General features: G+C 42.3%; 1 protein-coding gene across 2 annotated transcripts in view; it reads right to left on the bottom strand.

Moving 5' to 3' along the window:
* The window catches only part of LOC135377804 (CCR4-NOT transcription complex subunit 1-like), a 78,747-nt gene extending 54,547 nt beyond the window's left edge, over positions 1-24,200 (bottom strand). The window contains exons 1-11 of one of the 2 annotated variants that reach the window (XM_064610493.1): positions 23,880-24,200; positions 22,648-22,755; positions 19,859-19,957; positions 19,267-19,447; positions 9,927-10,073; positions 6,282-6,394; positions 5,911-5,966; positions 5,140-5,392; positions 3,793-3,969; positions 3,460-3,587; positions 507-639 (exon numbers count right to left, since the gene is read on the bottom strand). In XM_064610493.1, the coding sequence (XP_064466563.1) occupies positions 507-639; positions 3,460-3,587; positions 3,793-3,969; positions 5,140-5,392; positions 5,911-5,966; positions 6,282-6,394; positions 9,927-10,073; positions 19,267-19,447; positions 19,859-19,957; positions 22,648-22,755; positions 23,880-23,981 (1,497 nt within the window). In that variant the 5' untranslated portion in view covers positions 23,982-24,200. The remainder of the gene's footprint in view (positions 1-506; positions 640-3,459; positions 3,588-3,792; positions 3,970-5,139; positions 5,393-5,910; positions 5,967-6,281; positions 6,395-9,926; positions 10,074-19,266; positions 19,448-19,858; positions 19,958-22,647; positions 22,756-23,879) is intronic. The other variant, XM_064610494.1, reaches the window with a different exon arrangement.

Here is a 24,200-nt window from a genome sequence, read left to right as displayed (position 1 = left end):
CCGCCACGATGCCTTTTTTTTAATGCACTATTTCTGGAGCTAGCCAAGTGATGGCACTAGACTCCAGCAATGGTTTCATCAGTCTGACCTGCGTACTTTTGTCACTAAAAAATCGGATGTAAAAAACGTGGTTGCTCTGTACAGTTTGCTCTGTCCCCCGAAGACTCTGCCTCGGTATGACGTAAGCATGACTGCTTTTTTCAAAGGCAAGCCATCTTCTGTACTTTAAAGGGGTCATGACCTGTTGTACATGTACATAGCTAGAACCACTGTCTTACCCTGGCAGAGCACCATTGACATGGATGTAGTCAGGGTAGGCCAGTAAATGAAGAACCAGACAGTGCTTAGAAAGGCATAGATACAAAGATAAACAAAAAAGACGGTGAAAAAAATAATGGTCTTTTCCATTTTTGCTTCTCCTTTCCTCGCTCCTTTAAGGAGTACAACATTTCTAGTCGTATATAAAATTTACTAACCAAAACTAAGAATGAACACGAGAGACATACCGTTACTTGTAGAAGTCCAAGCATCAGCAGGTCTGGGCAATGCTGAACAGGAAACTTGAACAAATCTTGAACAGGTGAGTACTGAACCAGCTCTGACAGACCGAGCAAGGTCTCAATCAGGTCCAATGATTTCCTGAAACACAGCAACTAACTGTCTAATACGAAAACAGCACAACCTTCAGACACGAGAATGTGAGATCATTGACATATGAAATTTGAAAACCTTTAAAAAGACGAGAGAGTTTAGCATAGCTTTGTCATCAGAAAGGAGGAGAAGGTCCTCAAACTGTTTCAATTTCCCCTCTCTCGTCCCATAGTCCACAAGGCCGAAACATGAATAACTATTCTCCCTCCCCCTTGACAATAAGCACCCAGGATGCAATGTGTGTGCAAGGAGCACTGGAATTTCCTGAACCTCCTCAAGCCCAAGAAAATGATACTGTCCAAAAGAGAAAAAAAAAACTTTTGGTACACAAAACCAGTAGAAGAACGTGCATTTTAAAGTGGTTCTTGCACCAAGAGCTTCTGTGCACAGGTGTAACCTCGGTTGCAATTCGAACAACATTATACTTAGGGCCCTGTGTTTCAGAGTTAAACCCAGTAAAACTAAAATGGGCCTGTTGGTACATGACTGAATTAGAACTGGAGCATGAAACACGGACGAAGAAACATACGAGACGACACTTGCTCCTAGCAGCTACACTAGCTCATAGTAGAGCCTGAAGTTTTAGGGTTTAACCCGATTCTTCCCAGAGTTTGCACCCCGAATTGAAGGTTGCCTCTTTAGGGTGAAACCCGATTTTTACCCAGCCAATTGCCTTTACTGAGACTGAGGTGTGGGAATGGACACTAACTTGTTTGGCAGCAAATATAGTTGCATCACCGTTTGTACCAAAGCAGTACAGTTAGTTTGAGTAACAGAGCCAGATTTCTCCCTGAATTTAGCATACTGGAAGTTTTTCACCTGAATTCGCATGAATTTAGAGCACACATTTATTTATCCAATTTTTAACCCCCCGAATTTAGAAAAATATTTACCGAAAACTTCAGGCTCTACGCATGGAGCAAATGTCATCTCGTGTGTTTCTTCGTCCGTGTTTCATGCTCCAGTTTTAATCCAGTAAAGCCTGCTTTTACCTTCTGATTTGCATCATTGTCACTTGAGGCAAAACCCGAAAAACCCTGAAAACTAACTTGGCAAAGTGCCAATTCAGCCAGCGATACAGACACTGCTGAATGATATGCACTGCACATTCAACATGGCTGTTCTGCATCTTGTGTTCATCAAAAATGCGAAAAGCGCCCTTTTTTTATTTTCCACCTGAAAATGTACTTTTTCACTTGATATCGCCCGATTTTACCCTGTTTTATGATTCCTGAAATAAAACCAGATTTTTACCCCCCTCCCCAGATTTTCAAAGAACATAAAACCCTAAATACATGGCCCTAATTATGCTGCACACATCACGTATGAATCAATTTTCAGTGGTGAAATATTAAAAAGATGCCTCAAGTTTTCTCTCTAACTATGGTTTGAATCCACACCAGTCTGTAGAGCAAGTTCTTGGTTGGCCATGTTCCCCGCTGTGGACACCCAGAATGGTATGACCCTGTCAAGAGAGGACGTGGCTGAGGACTTCACATCTGCACCAGAGCATGCTTCTAGTGATGCAGGAAGTTCACCATCCAGGTCCACTGAGTCCATGATTTTTCTAGCATAAACTTTGTTTCAGCATTTGCATGTCCATCTCAGCTAACTCTGAACTGAGCTGAGCTCGATGTAGCGCTGTTCGCAAGTGTGTTATGCCATTCTTGTGCATTGATGTGGTGGGGGCATGACTCAATAACTGTGTTCTGTTGTCAGAGACCACACTTCAGGGTAGCCCAAACCTAAGAATTTATGGCTTTATGTCGCAAGACATCTATTCAGCAAGAGCAAGGCCACAGTGGTTGGTCTGTGGATTAATGTCACCTACCTGGGGGATCTGCACAGAAAGCTCAGCGCACTGCATTTAACATCCCTTGCAAAAGATTACATGTCTAAGCAACTTGCACCCTGCCACTAAATTGCAGGCGCCATCGGCCAAGATCGAACCCGCAACCTCAACCTTGGGATCAGTAGGAGGACACGCTACCAACACATGCACCGAGGCCTAGCACAAACCTGCCAAATGTCTCTCCCTCATGTTTATCTTGCTTGCAGCTATCTTCAGCCGGTCTATCCGCAGGTGTGAGTTAACAATTGCTCAACGCATGCCGTGATCTTGGACTTCGCAAGGTTTTGAAAACTGCTGCCTAGCAATATATACCAGAAGAGGGAGCATTCTGATATGCTTCCGTGCATTTCAAGGGATGTAACATCTCTACTCAAGCTGCTTCTGGTATGACTACAGCTCAGCAGTCCTCAGGCACGTTGCTATACCTGAACTTGCTAGTTTTGAATTACTGGGCTACAGGGATCATGGTAAAGTCCATAGAAGACTTCCTCGCAAACTTAGATGCCTGCCAGACAGCTGTTGGGGTCATCGAAGATGCAGTGTTGCACAAGATATTTCCTGCAGCCCCAGTAAGCTCTTCTTCAGTTTGACGTAGATGAGTACACCCACGACGGAATACAAGAATCAAGGAGAAAATTCTACACCCAAAGTCCCAAACTATGCGATGCACATGCACGAGGGGCATGCAGTTGACACGCAGCATTGAGGAGAACCAGTCAGAGCTCATCAAGGAACACTCCCACAGGTGGCATGTGTTATCCACCACACTCACAATCAATATGCATGCCTGACGAAAAGAAAGCTATCAAGCTTCACATTTTATACTGTATTGGCCATAGTCATAGAAGTTATACCACATGGCACAATCCCCAATTTGGGCTAGGGATCAGCTTATATGACATAAGTCAGGAATTCTCCAATGAAAATACTGTACTTATCCAAACAAAGATGCTCACCAGTTGGCAATGTCTCTGTTGTCATCCTCGGGTAGTGCTTTGAGGATGTCCACTTGTACAGGACGATATTTATAGTCCGTCAAGCAAACAATATCAGAGTTCTTGAGAATTTGGTGTAGAAGGGATAACTGTACAAAAAGAAACAACACAGCAGAACATTACACCTATGTGAAAGAGCAAGAGGAATATCAGAAACATAGAAAAATACACATGGTTGACAAGACCATACAGCAATGTCATACATAAAACGTGCACAAGAGCAGTGTTCATTTTTTATAAGAAAGAATAAAAGCACTAAGGCACTAAGCAAGCTGTAGGAACAAAAATGCAAACCTGAGACTCTGTATTTCTCCAGATTCGATAGAGACGGTCTGAAGGAAAGGATTCATGAGACAGGGACAGGCCCCTGGTTAGGGCATGCCATAGCAACTTCAGGCCACCACGCTCCTTTACTGAGAACCCAACAAAATCCAGCTCCCCCACAACATCTTTCCAGTTCAGGTCCGGTACCTAAAAGATGGGATTTCATATAATACCAAGATTTGCTCTCTTGCTTCTCTTACTATAACTGAACACATTCACTCATACCCTCATAACTGCCCTTTAATGTTGCCTCACAGTGCATGCAAGGCAATGATTGTGATGAGAGCCCAAAAAAGCATTGGTATTAGAGAGTTTTAGCAGATGGCAAGGCGGTCTACAAAAGTGATACAAAAAAGTAAGCTGTCCAATCAGAAATCAGCAGCGTGATGCCAATCACTTTAAAGGAATAGAGCGATATTTGCGGAACCGCTACCGTGAACACATTCCGATCTGCTAAAACTCGCTATTAATGCGATACAAAGTAATACAAAAGAACAAGGATGCCTTAATCATATTGTTCAAGTAGCTCAACAGCACAATAATATTGAATCATTTGGTCACTCTGTGCAATAAGCAACTCAACAAATACTATATGCTTGAAAACCTTGCAGCAAGGAAACCATCCTTATATCAGTTCTCCCAGATGGACTGCAAGGACACACAAATGCAGCTAAGCAAAGTCTTGATTTATTTTGTTTGCCTGCACGCGCCAAGCAAGCACTTTAGAGAACAATTACATGTAACATACCATGTGTACCATGCTAACCATGTGTAAATGGTGCAAACTTATTGGGCTTAATAGGTGAGTAAAAAGAAAACAGTAGAATCCTGTGAGGGCTTGGGAATGTCTGCACAATTATTAGACACCGAAACGAGGAGGCAGAACTACACATCTGGATGATTTGGTATAGGACTAGAACATTTAGGGAGCAAAATCATTATATTGGAATGCAGATGGATAGGTTAGAAGTAGACGTTTAATCTGCCTGCAATGTCATGCTCATCCAAAGTGGATAGAGTACTGAAAGAGTGGGAAATTTTTGGAGAGGTGATTTATGAAAATATTCATGAATGATACTGCAGTACCTAAACTTTGTAGGGCTTGTCTTTTGCTTCAGTGCTTCTTTGTTCAGTTGCAATATTTCCCTTATAATCCAGATTTCTGTGCTACATTATCTCAAAACAAGGTAAACTGCAGTTACTTACAGCAGTTCTAAACACAACGGTTCATCTCCCAAAGCTCAAATTTTGTTTGGAAAGGCATTCTTTTTCTTTTGAATCCCCTAAATTTGAAATGGTAGCTATGGTAGCACTCACCAAGTCGTGCACAGCTTGCACGAAAACATCAACATTCCATGTGTTGGCCACATTTGCTGACTGGACTGAACCTGAGGATTCCTTATCTCCTCCACTGCCTACAGGCGTTGCCCAAGGAGAGGGCCCCAAGCCTTGCAGGGGCTCTGACAAGCCACTGTGCGTGGATGCCATCATGGCTAGAGTGCGAGCAACAATGGCAGCACCTGGCTCACATAAGCCCATTTGCACCAGGTTCTGACAGCAGTCTTCCACGCTAATTTAAAAGAAAACACAGAACCACATTAAAGACAAATACTAGGACTTAAGCCCAGGTGCAACACCATTTTATAAATAACTGATATGCAATGATGACAAGCAAGCTGCTCTCATAGGCATGAAACCAGCTCCATAGCTCTTCCAAGCACTGCATGAGCAACTGTATCACTATCTGACTCACCTAAGGCATTACCTAAAATTATGCTTGTTTGTTTTGCAGAGCATGCCACTATAATTAACGTATGCGCTTAAGTACAGTTATCATTAAAGCATCTAATAAAGTTAATGCCTTTATGAACACCAGATGTGCTGCAGTTGACTATAAAAATGATGTGCAAAAACATCAACTCCGCTGTAATTCAAAGCTGCTTTTGTCCAAATTTTGTTCCATAGTACAAAACCCAAATGAAAGGGGGGCCATTAGACACGGTGATCATAACTACATTACAGAACAGTACTTTCTGTTTCCACCGTTCATCATCTGGCTGCTTTGAACAGTAAATTTCTCCACCTCACCTTCCTGTAAAACTGTATCCCATCTCTTGAATCAGATCAACGAGAGAAACATCCATCTGCAAAACAAGCATCCAGGAAGTTATGAGCTGCAATACCTTTCACACTTCAGTATTTAATTTCACTAAAGTGAAGACCACTTGGTCAACCTTCTTACTGACGCTCACTGAGTAAAGACGCGTTTTCCAAGCCAAAGATGTGTAGGATTGACAAACGTCAACATATTCTGCACAGCAGATTTTCCTCAATGAAAAATACAACATAGCACAGGGCAGAAGAAAGCATGCTAACCACGAAGCAACAAAATGGAGCAATCAAAGCATTCTTTCACAAGCAAATCATCAACAGACAGGATACATTCTAAAGTGACATACCGCTTTGGACACGTTTGACGATGGTTCCATCCTTCCTCTTTCCATGAGCCCGTCTATGTCTTCACTGTAGAGAAGTGGAGCAAGGACCACAGGAACTCGATCTCTCGGAAAATCTGCAGTCGAGCAAGTCAATGCACCCAAAGCAGTGTGACTTTTCTCATTGCACAAAGTTCACAAGAACGGCTTCAGAATATCGGAAGGACGGCGTCTTAATCCACTTAACTAAGACTACCAGGAAGCCATATCAACCAACAAGCACAGGGTAATAAGGAGCAACTCATGAATATCTGCCATGCTAGTGTGACAACCGATTTGCTGAAACAGAACGCCATTCAGGTCACCTGGCCATTATCTTTATGCACTCCAGTAGGCAAGCAGTGACCAGTGAACAGAGCGCTGCTTATGCCACTCTTGCACAGTTTCTGCGTGCTGACCTCGTGCTCCTGATCCACGGTAAGAGATGTGTTTTCTCAGTTTATAACTGTCAGGGACACTGACTGACTTCGCTTTCTTACGACAATGACAAACTGAACATGTGAGCCACAGCTGCACAGCCTATGTAGAAAAGTGCTTGCCACAACATGCTGCAGGAGCTTTCTCATGCATGCTCGCATAAAGGTGTTAGTAAAATTTGTGAGAATTTTATGTATTGCTCATTTCTTGCATTGTAAGCAGATATGAGATGCTGCATCTGCCCGCATATAAGGAGAAAGTAAGCAACTCTGCATGCTGGACAGATGCACTAGAACATGGAAAGTTTACATCGTGAAATGCTTTGTTGATTAAACACGCCTTGCATGAGGATAGTGTCACGCAGTGTATTAGATACACTGCTTACATCTGTTCGTGTTGCTACCAGTATCTGTCGATTATTCTGTATTGTTGGGCTCTTCGTAAATGGGGGAGCGCTTAGTGAAAGATTAAAATAAAGCAGTTATCTTTCTTTTAATGTCCTCATGCATTGGAGGCTTTGTGTTTTGTTTTTCTACTCCCAGCAGCAGCTCCCTTCGAAATCCATTCGAGTCTGCCATAGCTACTGTTTGCAGTATTGGCAATAAGGATACACGCAGACAGAAATTTGGTCTGCTTCTAATTACACATATTCTGCATAATTATTTCAAGATGCACTTGCCTGCGAAATGCTGCTTGTGGCATACAACCATCATGAACTACGTAAACAAATCAAGGTAAGTAACTAGAGGTGTGCAAATATTGAAATTTTCGAATACGAATGGAATACGAATATCTGAAAAATCGTCCTTCGAATATCAAATCGAATATCGAATACCACGTCGTAAGATAAAGGCTTCTAAGAGCAACAATTAAGTCCCGAAAACTAGCATGTCTTCTGCTAGTCCTTAGAAAAATGTCCCAGGAGGAATATAAGGAATATGTATTAATGTATTGGCTTAGCATAAGGCATACATGCCAATGCACATGTACAGTCAAATTATTTTTACAGTGACACAATGTGCTATTCTCATGAGGCAAGATGAAAACCGTAAAAACAACTTGCACTTCAAAATTTTTCATGGACAGTGAACACTTGTGTTGGCATTGTAAGTGCAACAGACAGAATGGAAGTAAAGGGCAATGACATGTTCAGAATGTGGGATGGTTTACTGATTAGCACATCTCAGAAGGAAAACGATGGTAGCAAGTGCTCTCTTCTTGCACTGATGATGCCTTCTGCAGTTGTTGAGTAGTCGAGAAACTGCACGGTTTCACTGTGCCCTTACGCGTGACGTCACGCGAGACCAGCGCTCCAGTAATGCATAGTTTGGGACAGCCGCATTCATTAGCACAGTAAAACTACGATCATTCGTGTTCAGCGCTTCTTTCATTTCACAGCCAAAATCCGCGCACGCCTCAAAACTTTGTTGCAACGACGTAGATGCGCTCGAGTCACGAGCAAAATCACTCCACGCGGGTCGGGCCATATGGGTCTTGCTATCATCTGTCACAACAGTTAGTGGAGTTTCAAATGACTTTGTAGCGTTATTGCTGTCCTAGTTGTCACTTTTAACATGCGGTCACACAGCGCCGATGTGGACGTGTCGTCACATCCCACGCCTTGATTATCGCTGTCATCGCACACGACCATGATTCCATTATATATCGTTGACTACCACAAATCGAAACCGAAAAAAAAGAAAAGAAAAAAAAAAACGCGTTTGAGGCACCGGAATTGCACAGAACTGTAGAGCTCACACGAATGTTCAGGGTTCGTTGGCAATCCACTAAAGCCGCGACTGTGCTGACGACGCATGGAGCATACCGCGGTTTCCCGTTTGGCTGGGGCGGACTTTAATGGCGGCTGCACACAAGTGTGTACCATTTTCGGTTTCGGTTTCCGAATGTGTAGCGATGCATTTGCAGACTAGTGTACCTTGAAAGCTCCGCACATCGCTTTGCAGCTGTTCTACTATTCATGTTCGTCATCGTTACCGCAACATGCAAATTCCAGCACGCAACCCATAACAGCTTTGTAGTAAGCTGCTATGATATTCAAAAAAACTCAAATATTACAACTTTTACGAATACTCGAAAACTTTGAATATCAAATTTTCAAATATTCGCACACCTCTAGTAAAAACAAATTATGTTTTATGGTACGCACCCTGTACAACTATTGTGACAAAAACCGAGAATGTGTGCGTTGAAAAATGCTTCACCATGAAGACTTAGGGCCGTATTCCCAAACCACCCGCAACTTCGCCCTCAGCGCGCCCGCAGCACAGGGTCCCTTAAGGGCGAACATCCCCTCAAGGGAGCATGCGTTTCTCGAACGTAAACGTGCGAGCCCTCACCGAAGGGCAGGGCGTCAGGAGGCTCGAAGGGGATTCGGCCCGATTCCTCGTAGAATGAAGCAGAAGCGCATGCACAGGACTGCACTTAATTTCCGCTTCCGCCGGCTGTCGTCTGCTACTTTGGCATATCCTGTTCTGCTTTCGTTTGGCTTTCGAACTTCATGTCAATATTGTGTTCCGGTGTTGTACAACTGTTGGATACTGCAGATATGATCTGTACCCATCTCATCATCGTCTCTTTATGTGTGTGTGTTGTACAAATACGGCAAGATTGTAACAATCACTAGATGGGCCGACAAGGGAAGCCACGATTGTCCATGCCTCTCTTGATGTCTAGTATTCGGTAGCGTTCATGCACAGACGACTTCGATAAGCAGTATCTTTTTTAATTCACTTTCGTCGTACCGCTCATGGTGGGTTTCCCAGTCCTGAATTTGTCGCACCGGCAGTATGGCAATAACGCCGTGAGGGTAACACTATAATCGCTCGACGCGATCCATGCATGAAATCACCCATGTCCTCCATGTTTGTTTTGAGGCGAACGTCACTCAGGGAGCGTACAAAGAGCTCGCGAGCTCACTTGGTTGGCGCGCACCCTTGGGGCACCCCATCCAGATACGGGCGCTTTAGGAAACGAAATTCTCCTCCCTCAGGGTTAGTGCTTACATAGGGAGCCCTCAGGGTTGGTTGGGAATACAGGGGTTAATTTAGAATTATATGTAATTCAAGTGCTATTAGTTTTGCTTCTCTTTGCATTTGGTTCAACATCTTGGTTCAACTATGCCACATCTGAGCTTCCTTCTTTCAGTATGGCGTCAAAGATATTGGTACATACCTTTACGAAGGTTCGTAAAGAAGGCTTCCCTCTGCTCACTGCCAATGCCAAACTGCTCAGTGTTCTTATGTAGCAAATGCACTAGCAGTAAGTGAAGAACTTCCGGAGCACAGTCCTGCAGCCCTCCTTCAAGAGTAGATGATGTATCTGGACGTGTGAAAACGTTTTTGTTGTACATGTAGCAACATTATTGTCCACATTTCATAAGAGCGATATCCAGACAGTTTTGATATCTGATGTAGTTTAACTCGATACACAAATACAGATGTGTCAACAAAATCGTTGAGGTCCAGATAGCTGGAAGAAAATCAAGGCACAGATTTCCCCACATGACAGGCTTATTGTGAACTTTGACCAAAAGATGTAGCTATTATTCACCAAGGCATCATGTTGAGCATGAATCCCACTTTTCTTAGGTATAACTGTTCGACTGTTAACAAGTATTCTTGGTAAGTGTGGCACCGTGCAAGGGTGGGCATTCTTAAGAGCATCACACTTTCAGCTTTAAAGCTACAGTTTTCAAAAATGCCAATGTTTGCAATTTTAAAAATTCTGTAGCTCTACACAGTTTCACTGAAGCTTTGGTGCCTGAACTGAGGGTTGCACAAAATTCAGAACATGTTTTATAATAGAAATTGGTATTACTTGATGTAAGGCAGATTCCCACTCCTTTTTTTCCCCAGTTTCTTTTTAAATAAGTCATTACACTTCGTGAGCTTCGCTGCTATAATAATCAGTGTGCAAATTCATATGCAGGGTGTCATGAGAGAGTGAACATTTTAAATTGATTATTGTCCTGCAGTACTACAGTAGAATCTCTATGATACGATCACGGATGATACAAATTTCGGGATGATACGAATTGTTTTCCGGTACGGCCGGAATGCCTGTTCCTCCCATGTATTAGAGTTCAGATGATACGAGCGCGTTATCTTGCCTTTACGGATGATACGAATGAGCCGAGGATGCGACAGAGGTCGTTCCCCCATGACGCGAGTCATGCTGCCGCCCCAAGCAGCACAATGTACTGAAAGTCGAGTGCAATAGGGGTGGACGGTATGTGTCTTATCAATGTTCTTTAGTTTCACCAGTCTGTTCAAGGCCTTCCACCTACCCGTCCACCCCTATTGCACTCGACTTTCAGTACATTTTGCTGCTTGGGGCGTCTTTCGAAAAGGGAGGGCGATCCTCACCACGAGCTCCCTTACATCATGTAGCGCAATGCAAGCAATGACTTTCTTTTTGGTGGTGGTGGAGATAAGATCAGAGGGATTGAACAGCCCGGAACCTTATCACCTTATCTCTGTTTTGACCTTTTTACCCCCCTCGCAACAATAAACCGGGAAGCTGTGTGACATCGCACTGGCGGAAAAGAGCGACCAGAACCCCAGAACACGTGGAGGGAACATATCAGGACAACTTCTGGCAACATTACGCGTCACCATTCCGCAAGTCGGCTTCACCTAACGCCTGCTTGCTTTAGGAGAAGCTCGCTTTAGACCACTGTTGCGCAACTCGCGGGTGAAAAGCATGTGCTACGTCTTTTGAATCATCTCGCGTATTTGGGCTGCACTGGCCAAAAACGGAGACACAAAATCGTTACAACCGACCTCTTTCATTGACAGTAACGGAAAATGAACAGTCACTGTCTATTTTCTTGCCTTGGTTTAATTCGTTTGATACGAATTTCGGATTATATTCGCGAATTTTTTCCGCGACCCCATGAGATTCGTATCATCGAGATTCTACTGTATTCATATTCTATACCAGGTTAGCACAAGCAACTGAACTTTCCAGTGTGTAACGTATACAGATGTATAAAGTGCACCCCCTAAAATTAGCCACACCTGAAAAGTATTCATGTGCACCAGAGAGACTTCAGTGTTGTTCCTAAATGTAATCTTGCATTGTAGACTGTAGCAGCCACCTAGCATAGTGCTTCGTTAATTTTATTAATTCAAGAAATCTAGCGAGGACAATTTGTTTTGTTTTGAAGATTCATTGCAATTTCCTGCTTGTACTACCATGCTTCAAAAGCATTCATCTACTCGAATTTTACTACTTTACTATTTGGTTCCAAGGCTTTGCCGTTCCAGCTTGGATATGCCAAACAATGAATCCTTAGAAAAATACAGTGTAGACCATTTACCGTCATCTAGCTTAGAGTCAAATACATGATAGTCAATATTTTTTCCATGGAACTGCCATACCTTTACTGAATTCAATAATTAAATATATTTATTATATTTTGTTTTTGTGTGTTTATTATCTTATATCATTGATTACTAGCTTAATATATCCAGTGCTGCTGGTGCACTATTTACTAGGCTACATGCTGTTAACATGCACCTTAGATAAAAATAAAGGCTTGATTGATTGCTTCCCATAATGTTGGAGTATAGTTATAGTGATCCCTCATGGGCATACCTCGCATACCAAAACTTCTCTATCAAATGTGGTCCACTTCTTTTCAACCACAGTCCGTGGCTATAGTATCCTACCAAACACTTCTCGGGCTTGGTCGGCATAAAGAGTTTGCAAAAGTCATTCACAATCTACATGGTTCTTAGCAAAAAAAAAATCCTATTGTTCACAACTTGTAGTATGCAGGATTACAAGCTCTTGTTACATCTTCACATCGGATGTGCTAGTGACCAGTAACCAGAGATTAATTTACAGCTTCATTTCTTGTATATCTGCAGTCTACTGATAATGAAATTACCAAGCATTGTGTGAAACACAAGCTTTGCTCATGGGATGTGCTCTTCAACGATTACTTGTTGGTTGTCACTCAATGGAGGTCATAGCAGATGTGGCCATTGTTGTGGCAGAACATGTGGTACCGGAGAAAGTGTTGATGATGAAATCAAATTCACACAATTCTGCAGGTACAATGCTGGGAGGACTACTGTGGTACTGTTGGGGACACGGTTAGCTAAAATCGCCTGTCAGTACTTCGCCATCCCATATGACCTCTGTTGCGCTTGAAAGTGTCGTGCCAATATTGTATTTGAAGGTGGACCATGTGCTGCACATGTTTATTACTCGAAAGAAATAGGCTTGCAACACCTGAAGATTTGAGATGCGATAAACCACGGAGTGCTGATTTTAGACTTCCCTGTCCCCTAGAGTACATTAAGAGGGGATACCAGCCGCTCCGTTTCGCCGACTCTCGGCACGAGATGGCGCCGGGGTCTAGACAGCCACCAGATGGCGCTAGAGGCGCTAGGTGCCGTAACCAGTACCGTTGTTCAGGAAGTGCGCAATACCCCGCTGGGGCATGAAGTTCAAACAATACGCGTGACCTTGTTGCATTTGTTCGGATCGACAAGAATGTACGGCTAATCTCCTAAGAAAAGAGGGGTTCTTGAAGGGAATACAGCTTTGTGGGACAAATGGGTCTGTGGTTTCTTCCTTGGTTCGCACTCTGTACGACTTGTGTATTGCCTTGCTGCTTTTGACTTACACCATGCTCCTCACTAAGATCTCCCGGCTGAACGACTCGAAAACTGTTCATGCTGGCGAAATAATTTCTTTTGGGTTGCTATTAGTGATGCACCGGCTACAAGATATGCCGTGTAACGTTCATTTGCATACTCTCGCCAATTAAATAAAAAATAACATGAATTTCGCATGCGATGGTCTCCGAGCGTCTACCCCATGAAAGAACACCTTCAGGAACTACATTTTAGCGACAATCAGAAATCGGCACGTGGTGGCTAACACGGCTAGCGGGTGGTCCGCCAATATGGTCGAACGCTGTTTGATTGAAGACGTTTGATCGAACGCCACTTGGTCGAATCGTTCGACGCGTTCGTTCGAAAAGTGATTCGTGAAAAGATCTAAAGCTTAATCTCGCCATTTAGAGAGAGTACCGTACTTATTTCGATAATTTAGCAGCAGCGAAAACAAAAGGTGCGTCGATAGAAAATCATCTGCGGTGTTTTCAGGTTCCGGGACATTTGATTGGACACCGTTTGGTGGAAGGTTGCTTGATCGAACGTGGGACATTTGGTCGAACGCCGTTTGATCGAAACGGCAGCGGTCGTTTGATCGATTTTTTTATTGTTCACGCACACTTCAATTAGAATAGGCGAGAAGCAGTGTGCACTAAAAGACCCCACAGAAAAGAAATCCTCTCGTGTGACGTCATGTGCACAGTGTCTGTGTATTCCAGCGTTCTCCTACGTCCAAAAGGAAAAACATTCTTTGTGTTTGAATTTGCACAAAGGCATAGAAGACACACCGAAGTAAAGCTTATTATTTATTATGCTCAGATGTTTATTATGCTCAAAAATGTCCCCGAAAAAATGTTCTGGAAAAAAATGTCAACGTTCCAAGCCCCTCAGGAAGGATTATAGCGCAAAACAATGCACCGACTTTGATTTGATAATACCAAAGAAAGTATTTAAAATTCAACTACATACCTACAACTGCGGGTGGAATAGAGTAAGTTACAAAGGATATCATTGTCACACGAAACAATGGTGAGGCGAGCAGAAGGAAATGTCGCCCATTATATTTCTTTATTTTTGTCTGCAATTCTATAGTTATGCACGCACTTCATGATCCACATGTGTTCGGCTGACGTTAACCATATCGTCCGTCCAATGCCGCGAAGAAATTGCTCAAGACTCTTCTCTCCCGGTGTTTATTGCATACAAAGATTCCAATGCCGCATTTGCAGATTCATTGTCGTCAGCTTTACACGCTTTCTCGGCGGTATTCCTATTGCTTCTTGATGAATTAAAGCAGACTTGTGTGAGTATCACCATGTAAATGCAACAGCAAATGAATCCTTAGACGGTAGTTGTGAACAATTTTGAGGAAACTCTGGGTAACCTCTCCACAGGGGATACTTCTTCCGGGGACCTTCAGCTTATTGCTTGGAAATACGTTGACCCTCATTTCACAGCACAGAATAAGCATTAACAATGACAGGATGCTCAGTAAACATGGTGCAACAAACTGTCGTCTAAATACCATGCGATCCTAACCTCAACACCCTTATTTTGTTTCTTTCGGGAACTCACGGTAACCTTTCCACAGGGGACATTTTTTCTGGGGACATTCTTGACGGGGACGTTTTTTCCGGGGACATTTTTTCCGGCTCCCAACTTGAATGGCGATGGAGCAGAAAAACATACAATGGAACACCGGCGTCAGATTTGAATATGGCGATAGACGCGAGGAAGCAACAATGAGATACAAAAGCATATATTGTGTGTCCTCTTTTTCTTCCCCCTTTTTTTTATTTTTCTTCACGAGTGGGGTAATAAAAGGATTTCTTTGGCAGAAGAGGAATTTGTTTGCAAAACTAGGAAATCACGTGACTTCACACAAACTCGGATAAGCTTCACGTTGCACCATTCTTTATTTCCGTTTCCATTACGCTCCACCCTTCATCCACGTTGACTTTCACTTCGTCGTTCCTTGTCCTTTTTTTTTGTTTCTTATAGAATCATGTGATACGTTTCCTGACGTGACACTCTTTGTAAATTTGTCACAAAACCACCTTCTGTTGCCGTTCTACCTTGATCTTGAACTTTTTATGCTTTAGCCTTCATCGAAACTTTCATCTTGAGCCATACACATACGCTTCTAATTTGTATAAATACTCGTTAAACGTTCGCATACAGCTTTCCGACGAGAGATAACAAGAAATCATTTGATAAAAGTGGACATGAATCTCTGTTATGAGGCAGTGTGACATGTCATGCATCTATCGTTTTTTATTGAACAAGTATTCCTGTCAACGCACGGATTATTGGAATCTTTACGGGAATCTCTGAATAACGTTTTGTGTTTTCAATTTTTGATCTGCTTTATTGTGTCTTTTCCACTACCAAAAGCGAAATTGATAATATAACATGTGAGCACCTTTTCGTTTCCTTCGTTGATGGAGACGTCCCCGACCAAAAGGCTGCTACCCGTTTTCACTTCGGAAAGCCTACCAAGGGCCGGTTGGCCACCTTGGCCATCAGTTAATCCGCTTTTTGAGGTACCAAGTGGGCCTCCTACAATGGGCTTCTGATCCCTTCTGACTCACACCACGAGAAGGAAGGATAGGGGTTTGGAATACGGGGGCTTCCTTACGCGGAGTGGTACTTCTCCCTTCTAATCCACGGCATGGCGCTACCATGCAGGGGGAAGACAGGACCATCTCCTACGGCTCTAGGTACCTCTGCATTTTGCCCTTAATCTCGATAACGGGTGAGCGGATTTCAATGAGTATGGTATCAAAATACTCTGGAAAGAATTCTGCATCCGAGTTTCAATACGGATATTTCATTTTTCTTCTTAGTTTTTAACAAGAGCGCTTCAAATTTGCATTCAATTTTTCCCGTGCTTTCGCAACGCCTAGAAAAATGTCAAGAGCGAAAATCAAAAATCGGCAAAGAAGCTCAAATGCAGCATTGGACAAGCTATCGTACAAAACAAACCGGGTGAAAATCCGTCGAATATTAACCGAGATTAAGGACGAAACGTGTTCCATAGAAAATACATGGGGCCTTTGGAGCTGGTATCCCCTCTTAAACAATAAAGCTTCGCAGTCGGCAGATAAGGGTTCCTGATGGTCTTCACAGCTTCATAGCGTTGAACAGGCTGTCATTAAAATCGCACTATGTCATGTATGACAGATGTCACTGCAACTATGTTGCTGCTATGTTTAGCAACAAAATATTTTCTGTAGTAGATTGCTAATCACATTTGGTAATCTTATATTTCTCCTCCATTGTTGCAAATATATCATGTCTTCAATCATTAAAAAAAAGTGATACTGACCAGAAAGCATGGAGTATATCTTTTTTCTAATCTTATGCATGTAACAATCAATTTTCTATTTTTTCTATAGCTTCTAAGAACCACGATCAAATGACTGCTAGCTGGTATCACTTGAAGGACAGATATGTGGTTTTCAACATTTATTTGCATATTGTATCATATCTTTTCAAGAGGAAAAGTCTAGGGACGCACTCAACGAAACGGCACACGTATTTCTTATTGAGACACGAATGTCAGGTAATCATATTCAATCTGCATTTGAAATTTTCAATTAGGGCAACATATGATACAGGGACCATTTCAGTACAGCGCAAACCATTTATAGCAGTCTCATACATTGTGAAATAAAATATATGGCAACCTTGTTAAAGTAATGGCCACAACTGCACTTAGTAGCTTAGCAAGAAAAATATTTCAGGAGGGGTTCTACGGAATGCATGGGGGAGAGGATATCATGCTTGTTTTCCCTCTCCTAAATGCACTACCAAAGGTACTGTTTCTGGGAGAGGGGGTAGAACCCTCCAGAGCCGTATATTAAAAGGGAGTCTGGCCATTAATGGGTCATGCCTATACCTGAAGCTCCACCCACTTTTTCAGCTTTCCGACCAACGAAGTCTTGAAATATGGGGCGCTATCAATCAGCCTATTTTCACTATTTTCCCCCTATCCAACATGGGCAGCGCCATTTTGGGTGGCAAGTGGATTGGATGGGATTGAAATGGATACCACTCGCAATCTGCAAAAGTAGTGAATTGTTGGTGCAAATTTGATAAGCGCCACCTAGGGAGCGTAAGGCACGTCGGGAATTGTCGTCTGCTTCTGTCGTTGTACCGCTGCCGGCAGAACCACCTGCTGGGACACGTTCTGTTGTCGGTATGATTTTTAAACAAATCTACATGAACAGTTGGAATATAAGAGGCAAGAATGTTTATATCCATGAAATCCGGCTGTTAAATATAAGATTGTACAGCACAGCGCCGTTTTTGTTATGATTTCGTTGTGATTGCCGTGTTCACTAGGCCTAACACCGGCGACAAAACGTATTATTTTCAGTTGGATATCGATGGATGAGCATAAGTTGAAACTGATTTCCGAGAAATTTATATTAGGATGTACATTTGGCAGCGTAAAATCAGGTTAGTCTGAAAATTTTTTGTCACAAAATCCCCGCTTCACTGTGTTTGTTTTCGTCGCCATTTTGGGTGGCAGTATGGTGTCATGGCGACCCCCTTGGTAAAAAGCAAACCAATCAGAGGAGCGAAACTGTGATTGACAGGTCGAGCCTCTTTCTGTGACTCCTCCCAATGGCCAGACTCCCTTTTAATATACGGCTCTGGAACCCTCTTTCTGGCTACGCCACCTGCTGCATTAAACCTGCATACGCAAGTGTAAAGAAAAGGAAGAGGAACATTGCGGGCACTACCCATTGCCATCTTCATCAGCTTATGTTCTCTTGTGGCAGACATTAAACCTTGCTTCATCCACCCCTTACGGACGTCTCCCGCTTCTCTTTTGTTACAGCAAGGTTAATGTAGCACTTGAGCGCAACTCACCAGTCTAAACATCTATATTTCTAAAGTAGCGCAGCTATTTCTTTCTTCCAGCTTCAAATAGTCAACCCAATCGTCTTTACCCAATAAATCAATCCCAGTCAATCTTTAATCAAGTCTAGGGACAGAATCATATAAAACATCAAGAACCAGCTGTTTACGATTGCAGTTTTCTTAGCTATGAGGAAAGCATTTGATTGTAGTTGACATGAAATCCTTGTTGAAAAGTAAAGGCCCTATGGCATTCACGGAACAGCCTATTCACTCGTTACCATCCTCACAGGTTGAAGTACGTCAGGCTGCATGGTTATAATTCTAGCGTACATGAAATTAAGCGAAGCATTCCACAAGATTCAATAATTGGTCTGACACTGTTTCTACTTTTCTTAATTGATACTATGTCATTTATGTATACTCCTGAGATAGTCATGTATTCTTCACTTGTCAAACAAAAAAATGTGCTGACCTTCTGCCATAGTATATTTGTCCTCTGCTAATTGGTGATTGGGTATGTAATGGCGTGGACCTCACATATCTCGAATGTGATCTCGGTAAGGCAGAAAAGGGTTTCTTAAGACCCAAAGGACCCAAGAGCATACAGATACACTACAATCATTTCTCTCATAGAAACGAGATTTTTGTTTAACATTTCACAGCATTTTGAAAATATATGTGAGCTGTGAGCTCCTCCTTTAACAATATAGTAGTTTTTCGCTTTGGTTTTTGTGCAGTAGTTGTGTGTAGTTTTTGTGTGCATGGATGTAATGCAATAAGAAACTTAAGCTATGATTATAACAAAGATCATGACAAGAGATATGCGGACCGAGACAAATGATAACAATTGAAACCGAAGCTCCTAAATGAACAATTAAGACATTTTTGAGGCTTCGCAGACCATTAAGAACAGCACGGACATTAGTATAAGGCACTGTATCGAGAAAACAGCAACAGCTGTCTAGATTACAAACACATTTGCAGTCTGCATATGGTAGTTCTGAACACACCTGAATCAGTGTAGGAGCGCAGCAATTCAGGAAGTTTGTGACGCACAAACTGTGTGGCACACAGTCGCAGGTCAGCTTGCGAGGAATGAAGCAGGGCCACTCCTAGAACAACCTCCTGTACACGGCTAAGCCGAAGCACACGACTGATCTGAACCAGCAGTTGCCCAGATGCACGTAGACTCTGTAGGATAAATGCCAGGAGCGCGTTTTATAGTCTATTCCCAGCACATCATTGAGAAGATGCACACTGAAACCTTCCTATGACATGGAACCAGAATGGATGGTGAAACCTTAGTCATGATTAAGCAATGTTTGTGTTTTCCTGTGCATTGTGTATATTCATCACATTCAATTTCAAACTATTCTGGAACAGCCACAGATATTTTAAATTTAAAAGCTATATATCAGTAACAGCAATTTTAACTTTTCAGTAGAAATGGCCAAGTCTGCGAACCTTTGTAAATCTGACTAGAAATTCAAAGGTTCGTCAAATCTCGTAAACCAGCAGGTTCGACTGCGAACCTCAGGTTCATGAAAACTTTGCGGCATCACTAATTAAAGACACCTCATGTAACAATAAAGAGGAACGCACCTTCTGATGGTGAAGAGGGTTCTCTATTGCAAAGCACAAGATGGAGACGAAGTTCGGCTTGCTGACAACAGATGCAAACTCGTGTATTAGGTACTGTGTCTGAAAAAGTGCCAGGATGAAATGTCACTTTCACAATTTATTCGAGTGTCAGTCAACTCTGAGCAACCCAGGCAGATTTTCCCTCTTGCAATGCCATCGTGGCACATGTACAATTAAAAAACGAGCCATGTCAGTTACGCAAAATGTCAATAATTAGAGCTGCAAAAGGCAGCAGGATGGCCTTATGAAAGGAAAAACAGCCTTGCTCAAACTAGGGTTAGGGAAGTTACTCCAGATACACATGGCAAATTTTCAATAACTAGTGCACAACCTGACAATAACTAGTGAACAATGCTTAAAAAATGTTTAGACCTGGAACAGAAGGACTTGATGCCACGAAGTGCTATGCCACGCCAGTAGGTCACACGAATACCGGTGAAGCCCATATCATGCACTACGCTCAAGCACACTTTTTGTCACAAACTTTTATCATTTGGGAAACAATTTTTGTACATGGTTTGTAAATGTATGTTTCAGTTCAATGTTATTCAATTCCGGAGGCCTTGTCACAAAATCACAAAACTGGGGTTGTGATTTTATGGCATGGCACTTTGTGACCAGTACCCCTCAAATTATGCAGTTAAAACTGGAAAGATGGAAGACTAAAGTTCGACACAGCTATGGAGAAACTATGCATGGCAGGATTGCCTTCTGCTTTAAGAACTATCTGACATCACATGTAGCTAACAGAGCTTGCGTGCCTTTCAGTGTCCGCATGCTATGAAGGCACTGAATGCATGCGATGCTGTTACATCAACTATTTGATTGACTATTAAATGCGAAGAAAGTTTGCATGGCGAGCCTGTATGCAACACAACTATGAATATGAGGATAACAGATTATGTTGGACAGAGCACGTGATGTGGAATTATATTATTTGTAAACAAACGACTAGCAAATGGCACCACTTCACTTTGGCCAACAAATAATATGACCAACACATAATGTGGCATACACAGCAAATATCCACGTGAATACCACTGTGTCGAGGCCTTACCACTGCAGATCTCTCTAATGACTGCAATGACTTTATAACAACAAAAGATATGTTGCACATATCTCACAGTTAGGCAAATGACAAAATGGCATAAATGGAGCATAAACTCCATACTAGAAAGCCCGAGTGCGAGCACACAAAAAATACTACACAACGCACATGCAATGTGTGTCACATTTCACGATGTGAGTGCGTGAGCGAGGGTGCCCTGGCGTGTATGCGAAAAATCATTCTGCACTGACTGATGTCTGACCATCAAAAGATCGTTGAGCATAGCATTCAGTATTTGCCAGAAAGCCGAAAATGATTATCTGTAAACGAGATGTGTTAGCAAAATTCATGAGAATGCCCTTGCTCACATGTCCGTCACCACAAGTGGATTGCTCACAAGACGTACTTAACCCAACTGAGCAAAACAATTTATAAATGCTCTTATAAAATCAGTATATCATAATTACATGCGCAATATGCTTCTTGCTCTACAAGAAAGACACTACAAAAACACATACTTTTATGCTTCAAAAGCAGCGGTTTGCAGTTTCCATATGAACTGCATCATTTAAATTAAAACCTTGACATAGTATTTTCCTTCTTCAGACCTGAATTTGTTAAAATAATGTTGCAAGCCCAGGTCTGATATCACTGCATGAATGGCTAAATCCTGTCATAAACCTTATTTCTGACATCATATCTACAATTTGTAGATATTTAAATTTCCTTGTGTTGCTTTCCTTTAAAAAAAATGGCAATAAATTGGGCTGTTTAATGAAAAATTGTCTGTTCTAAGGCTTTAAAGTTGTATGTTAACTCCTCTAATAATAATTGGGATGCATCTATTGCTTCAAATAATTATTTCTGGGAACTATTTAGCAGTACAGCAGATCCCCATTACCCTTGCACGTTATTGTTGAAATTTGCTGACTTGGCACACAAAAATAGAGAGCAGAAACAAAGTGAAAGTGCATGTACATGAAAACTGGGCATATGAGGCTTCTGTGGCAGCCAAAAATACATAAACTCCAACTATCCTCTCAGATTCTCCAAGTTCAGCACTAGTTTGTTAAGCATTCTGGACTGGAAGTATCAAACACAAATGTGCTCTTGAGATATTGAGCACTGGTCTGAACAACATTCCAGCATTTGTGTACAAACTTAAGACTGCCAAGTGGCACACCTGACAAATTGCATTACTTTGCTTTAGACTCTGACAAATTTAAAATAACACAAGTGTTATACGCATAATCATGTTTGCCAAATTGGCAACAACGCGGCACCACACTTGCCATTTGACAAAATGATATATGGAAACATTTTGGCATTTCAGGGTTGTCAAATATACATTTCAACATGTAATAGATTCATCAACGTTCCTGCTTGCTTAACATTTTTGGAAAATACAATTATGTCTTAGCATGACACCCACAGAGCAGGTATAGGGTCAAAGACGGCTGTAGAACACTCAAAACAATGACACTGAAGTTTTCTGAAACCTAATGAAGTGTGGTCCACCACACGAAAGCTTATACATATTAATATCATTGTAGACCGCATCCTTCACTTTTTTTCTTGTCATAGATAAATCAACACAACAAGGTACAAATACTAACAATACATGTAAGGATGTACACGAAGGCTTTTTTCCACTGTCTCTAACTCTGTATACATATGCCACTGGTATGTGTCACGGCCATACCTGATGGAAGTCTTTTCCACTGCTTTTACCATCCCCACTGAAATCCACATGCGAGAAAAGACAACGTAACAGGTGCCGCTCCGCTTCCAACCCGTGGAGGGCTACGAGCTGAAATAAAGGAGATCTCTATGAAATACACACAGAACCCCCGTAATGCCAGCAGCATGACCCCTAAGAGAAGACAGAGTCATAAGCCTTTCCTTACATCGGTGAACGCTTGAAAATTATGCCGATACGTTTACACGGCAGCCATCCTCATGCAAGCAAAGCCACTCCTAACCCTGCTATCTGGATAAGACACTGGTATTGCATTTTAGGAATGGAGATTGACATAACACACTACTGGTTGGTGGATGTGCCTTTTCATTACGGAGGAGCTTACCTCCCTGTACAGCAGCATGGTGTTCTGGAGCGATAGTGCATTCTGGACACAGTTCATAAGGAACTGTGCCACTGCACCTAAAAAACACAGGAAGAACACCCGACACCAGGATATGAAACCTGGTCACTTCTCAGTCTTGGTGTGCTAGGCGGTCATACCTAACATCTCCCCCACGGTGCCGGGTCAACACTTTCAAAATAATGTTTTATTTCAAAGAGCTTTTGTGTACGCAGGCTTATCATCATACAGTAATGTTAAATAACAGGCTTCTACACACCACCCTGCTACCAAACCGTTTACCACGAAATGTATACTTGATTTTTTTCGGTGTGCTTGTTGCACTTTACACAATGTTCATGTGACGTACAAATATTTCACCAGGGAGCATGCTTCATTATGCAAGACCATTCTCGCAATATCGGTTGTGTCTCACGTATGTCTTATAGATCCTCAAAAACAGCCCACGTTTGTAACTAGTACAGTACGATTCAACGGTATGTATAAAACATATCCATAAATAAAGATGTATGCCGTTAGAAAGTACAGAAATTGGTGGCTACAAGAGGAACAAAGGAGGTTGTAGACAGCTTCCGCTGAACCACAATGCGCCCACCGGAGCGCCCACAAACACACCCTGTAAGCAGCCAAACTTGTAATAATTTCACGTAGGTTTTTGTTCTTGCAGTCATCATCTCCGTTGCCCTAAGCCTTGTACAGCAGTACTCATAACTCTTTCCTGTGACGTCACAACTCATGGCGGGCCAGTACATCAATCGCATCACTTCATGTACCTAGCTGAATACTTGATACACAAAGCAAATTACTTCTTGAGAATTGTGATTATACTCACGCGAGAGATTTCCTGAACGCTGGCCCTAAAGTTCTTTTTGGTCAAGCTTGCCACAGAGTAACTAATATAAGACAAAGCAAAAGACAACGAATCTAGGTTCATAGTCCCATGAATGCCACAACGAAAGCTTCAAACTGTTTTGAAGCTTTCTTCCATTTACACGAGAAAATGCCAAAAGTCTTATATTCACTGCAACGAAAAAGAAAAGAGTTCTGAATAAAGTCCAACATCGGGGCAGATTGAAGATCACGTCACTCCACCATCATCATGGCGACGTTCGTATTCGACTACGGCCTGCTCTCACCCTCCGCTCACACCGCC

Source organism: Ornithodoros turicata, chromosome 1, assembly GCF_037126465.1.
Source record: "Ornithodoros turicata isolate Travis chromosome 1, ASM3712646v1, whole genome shotgun sequence".
NCBI lineage: Eukaryota > Metazoa > Arthropoda > Arachnida > Ixodida > Argasidae > Ornithodoros > Ornithodoros turicata.
This window is presented reverse-complemented; position numbering and strand designations above follow the sequence as displayed.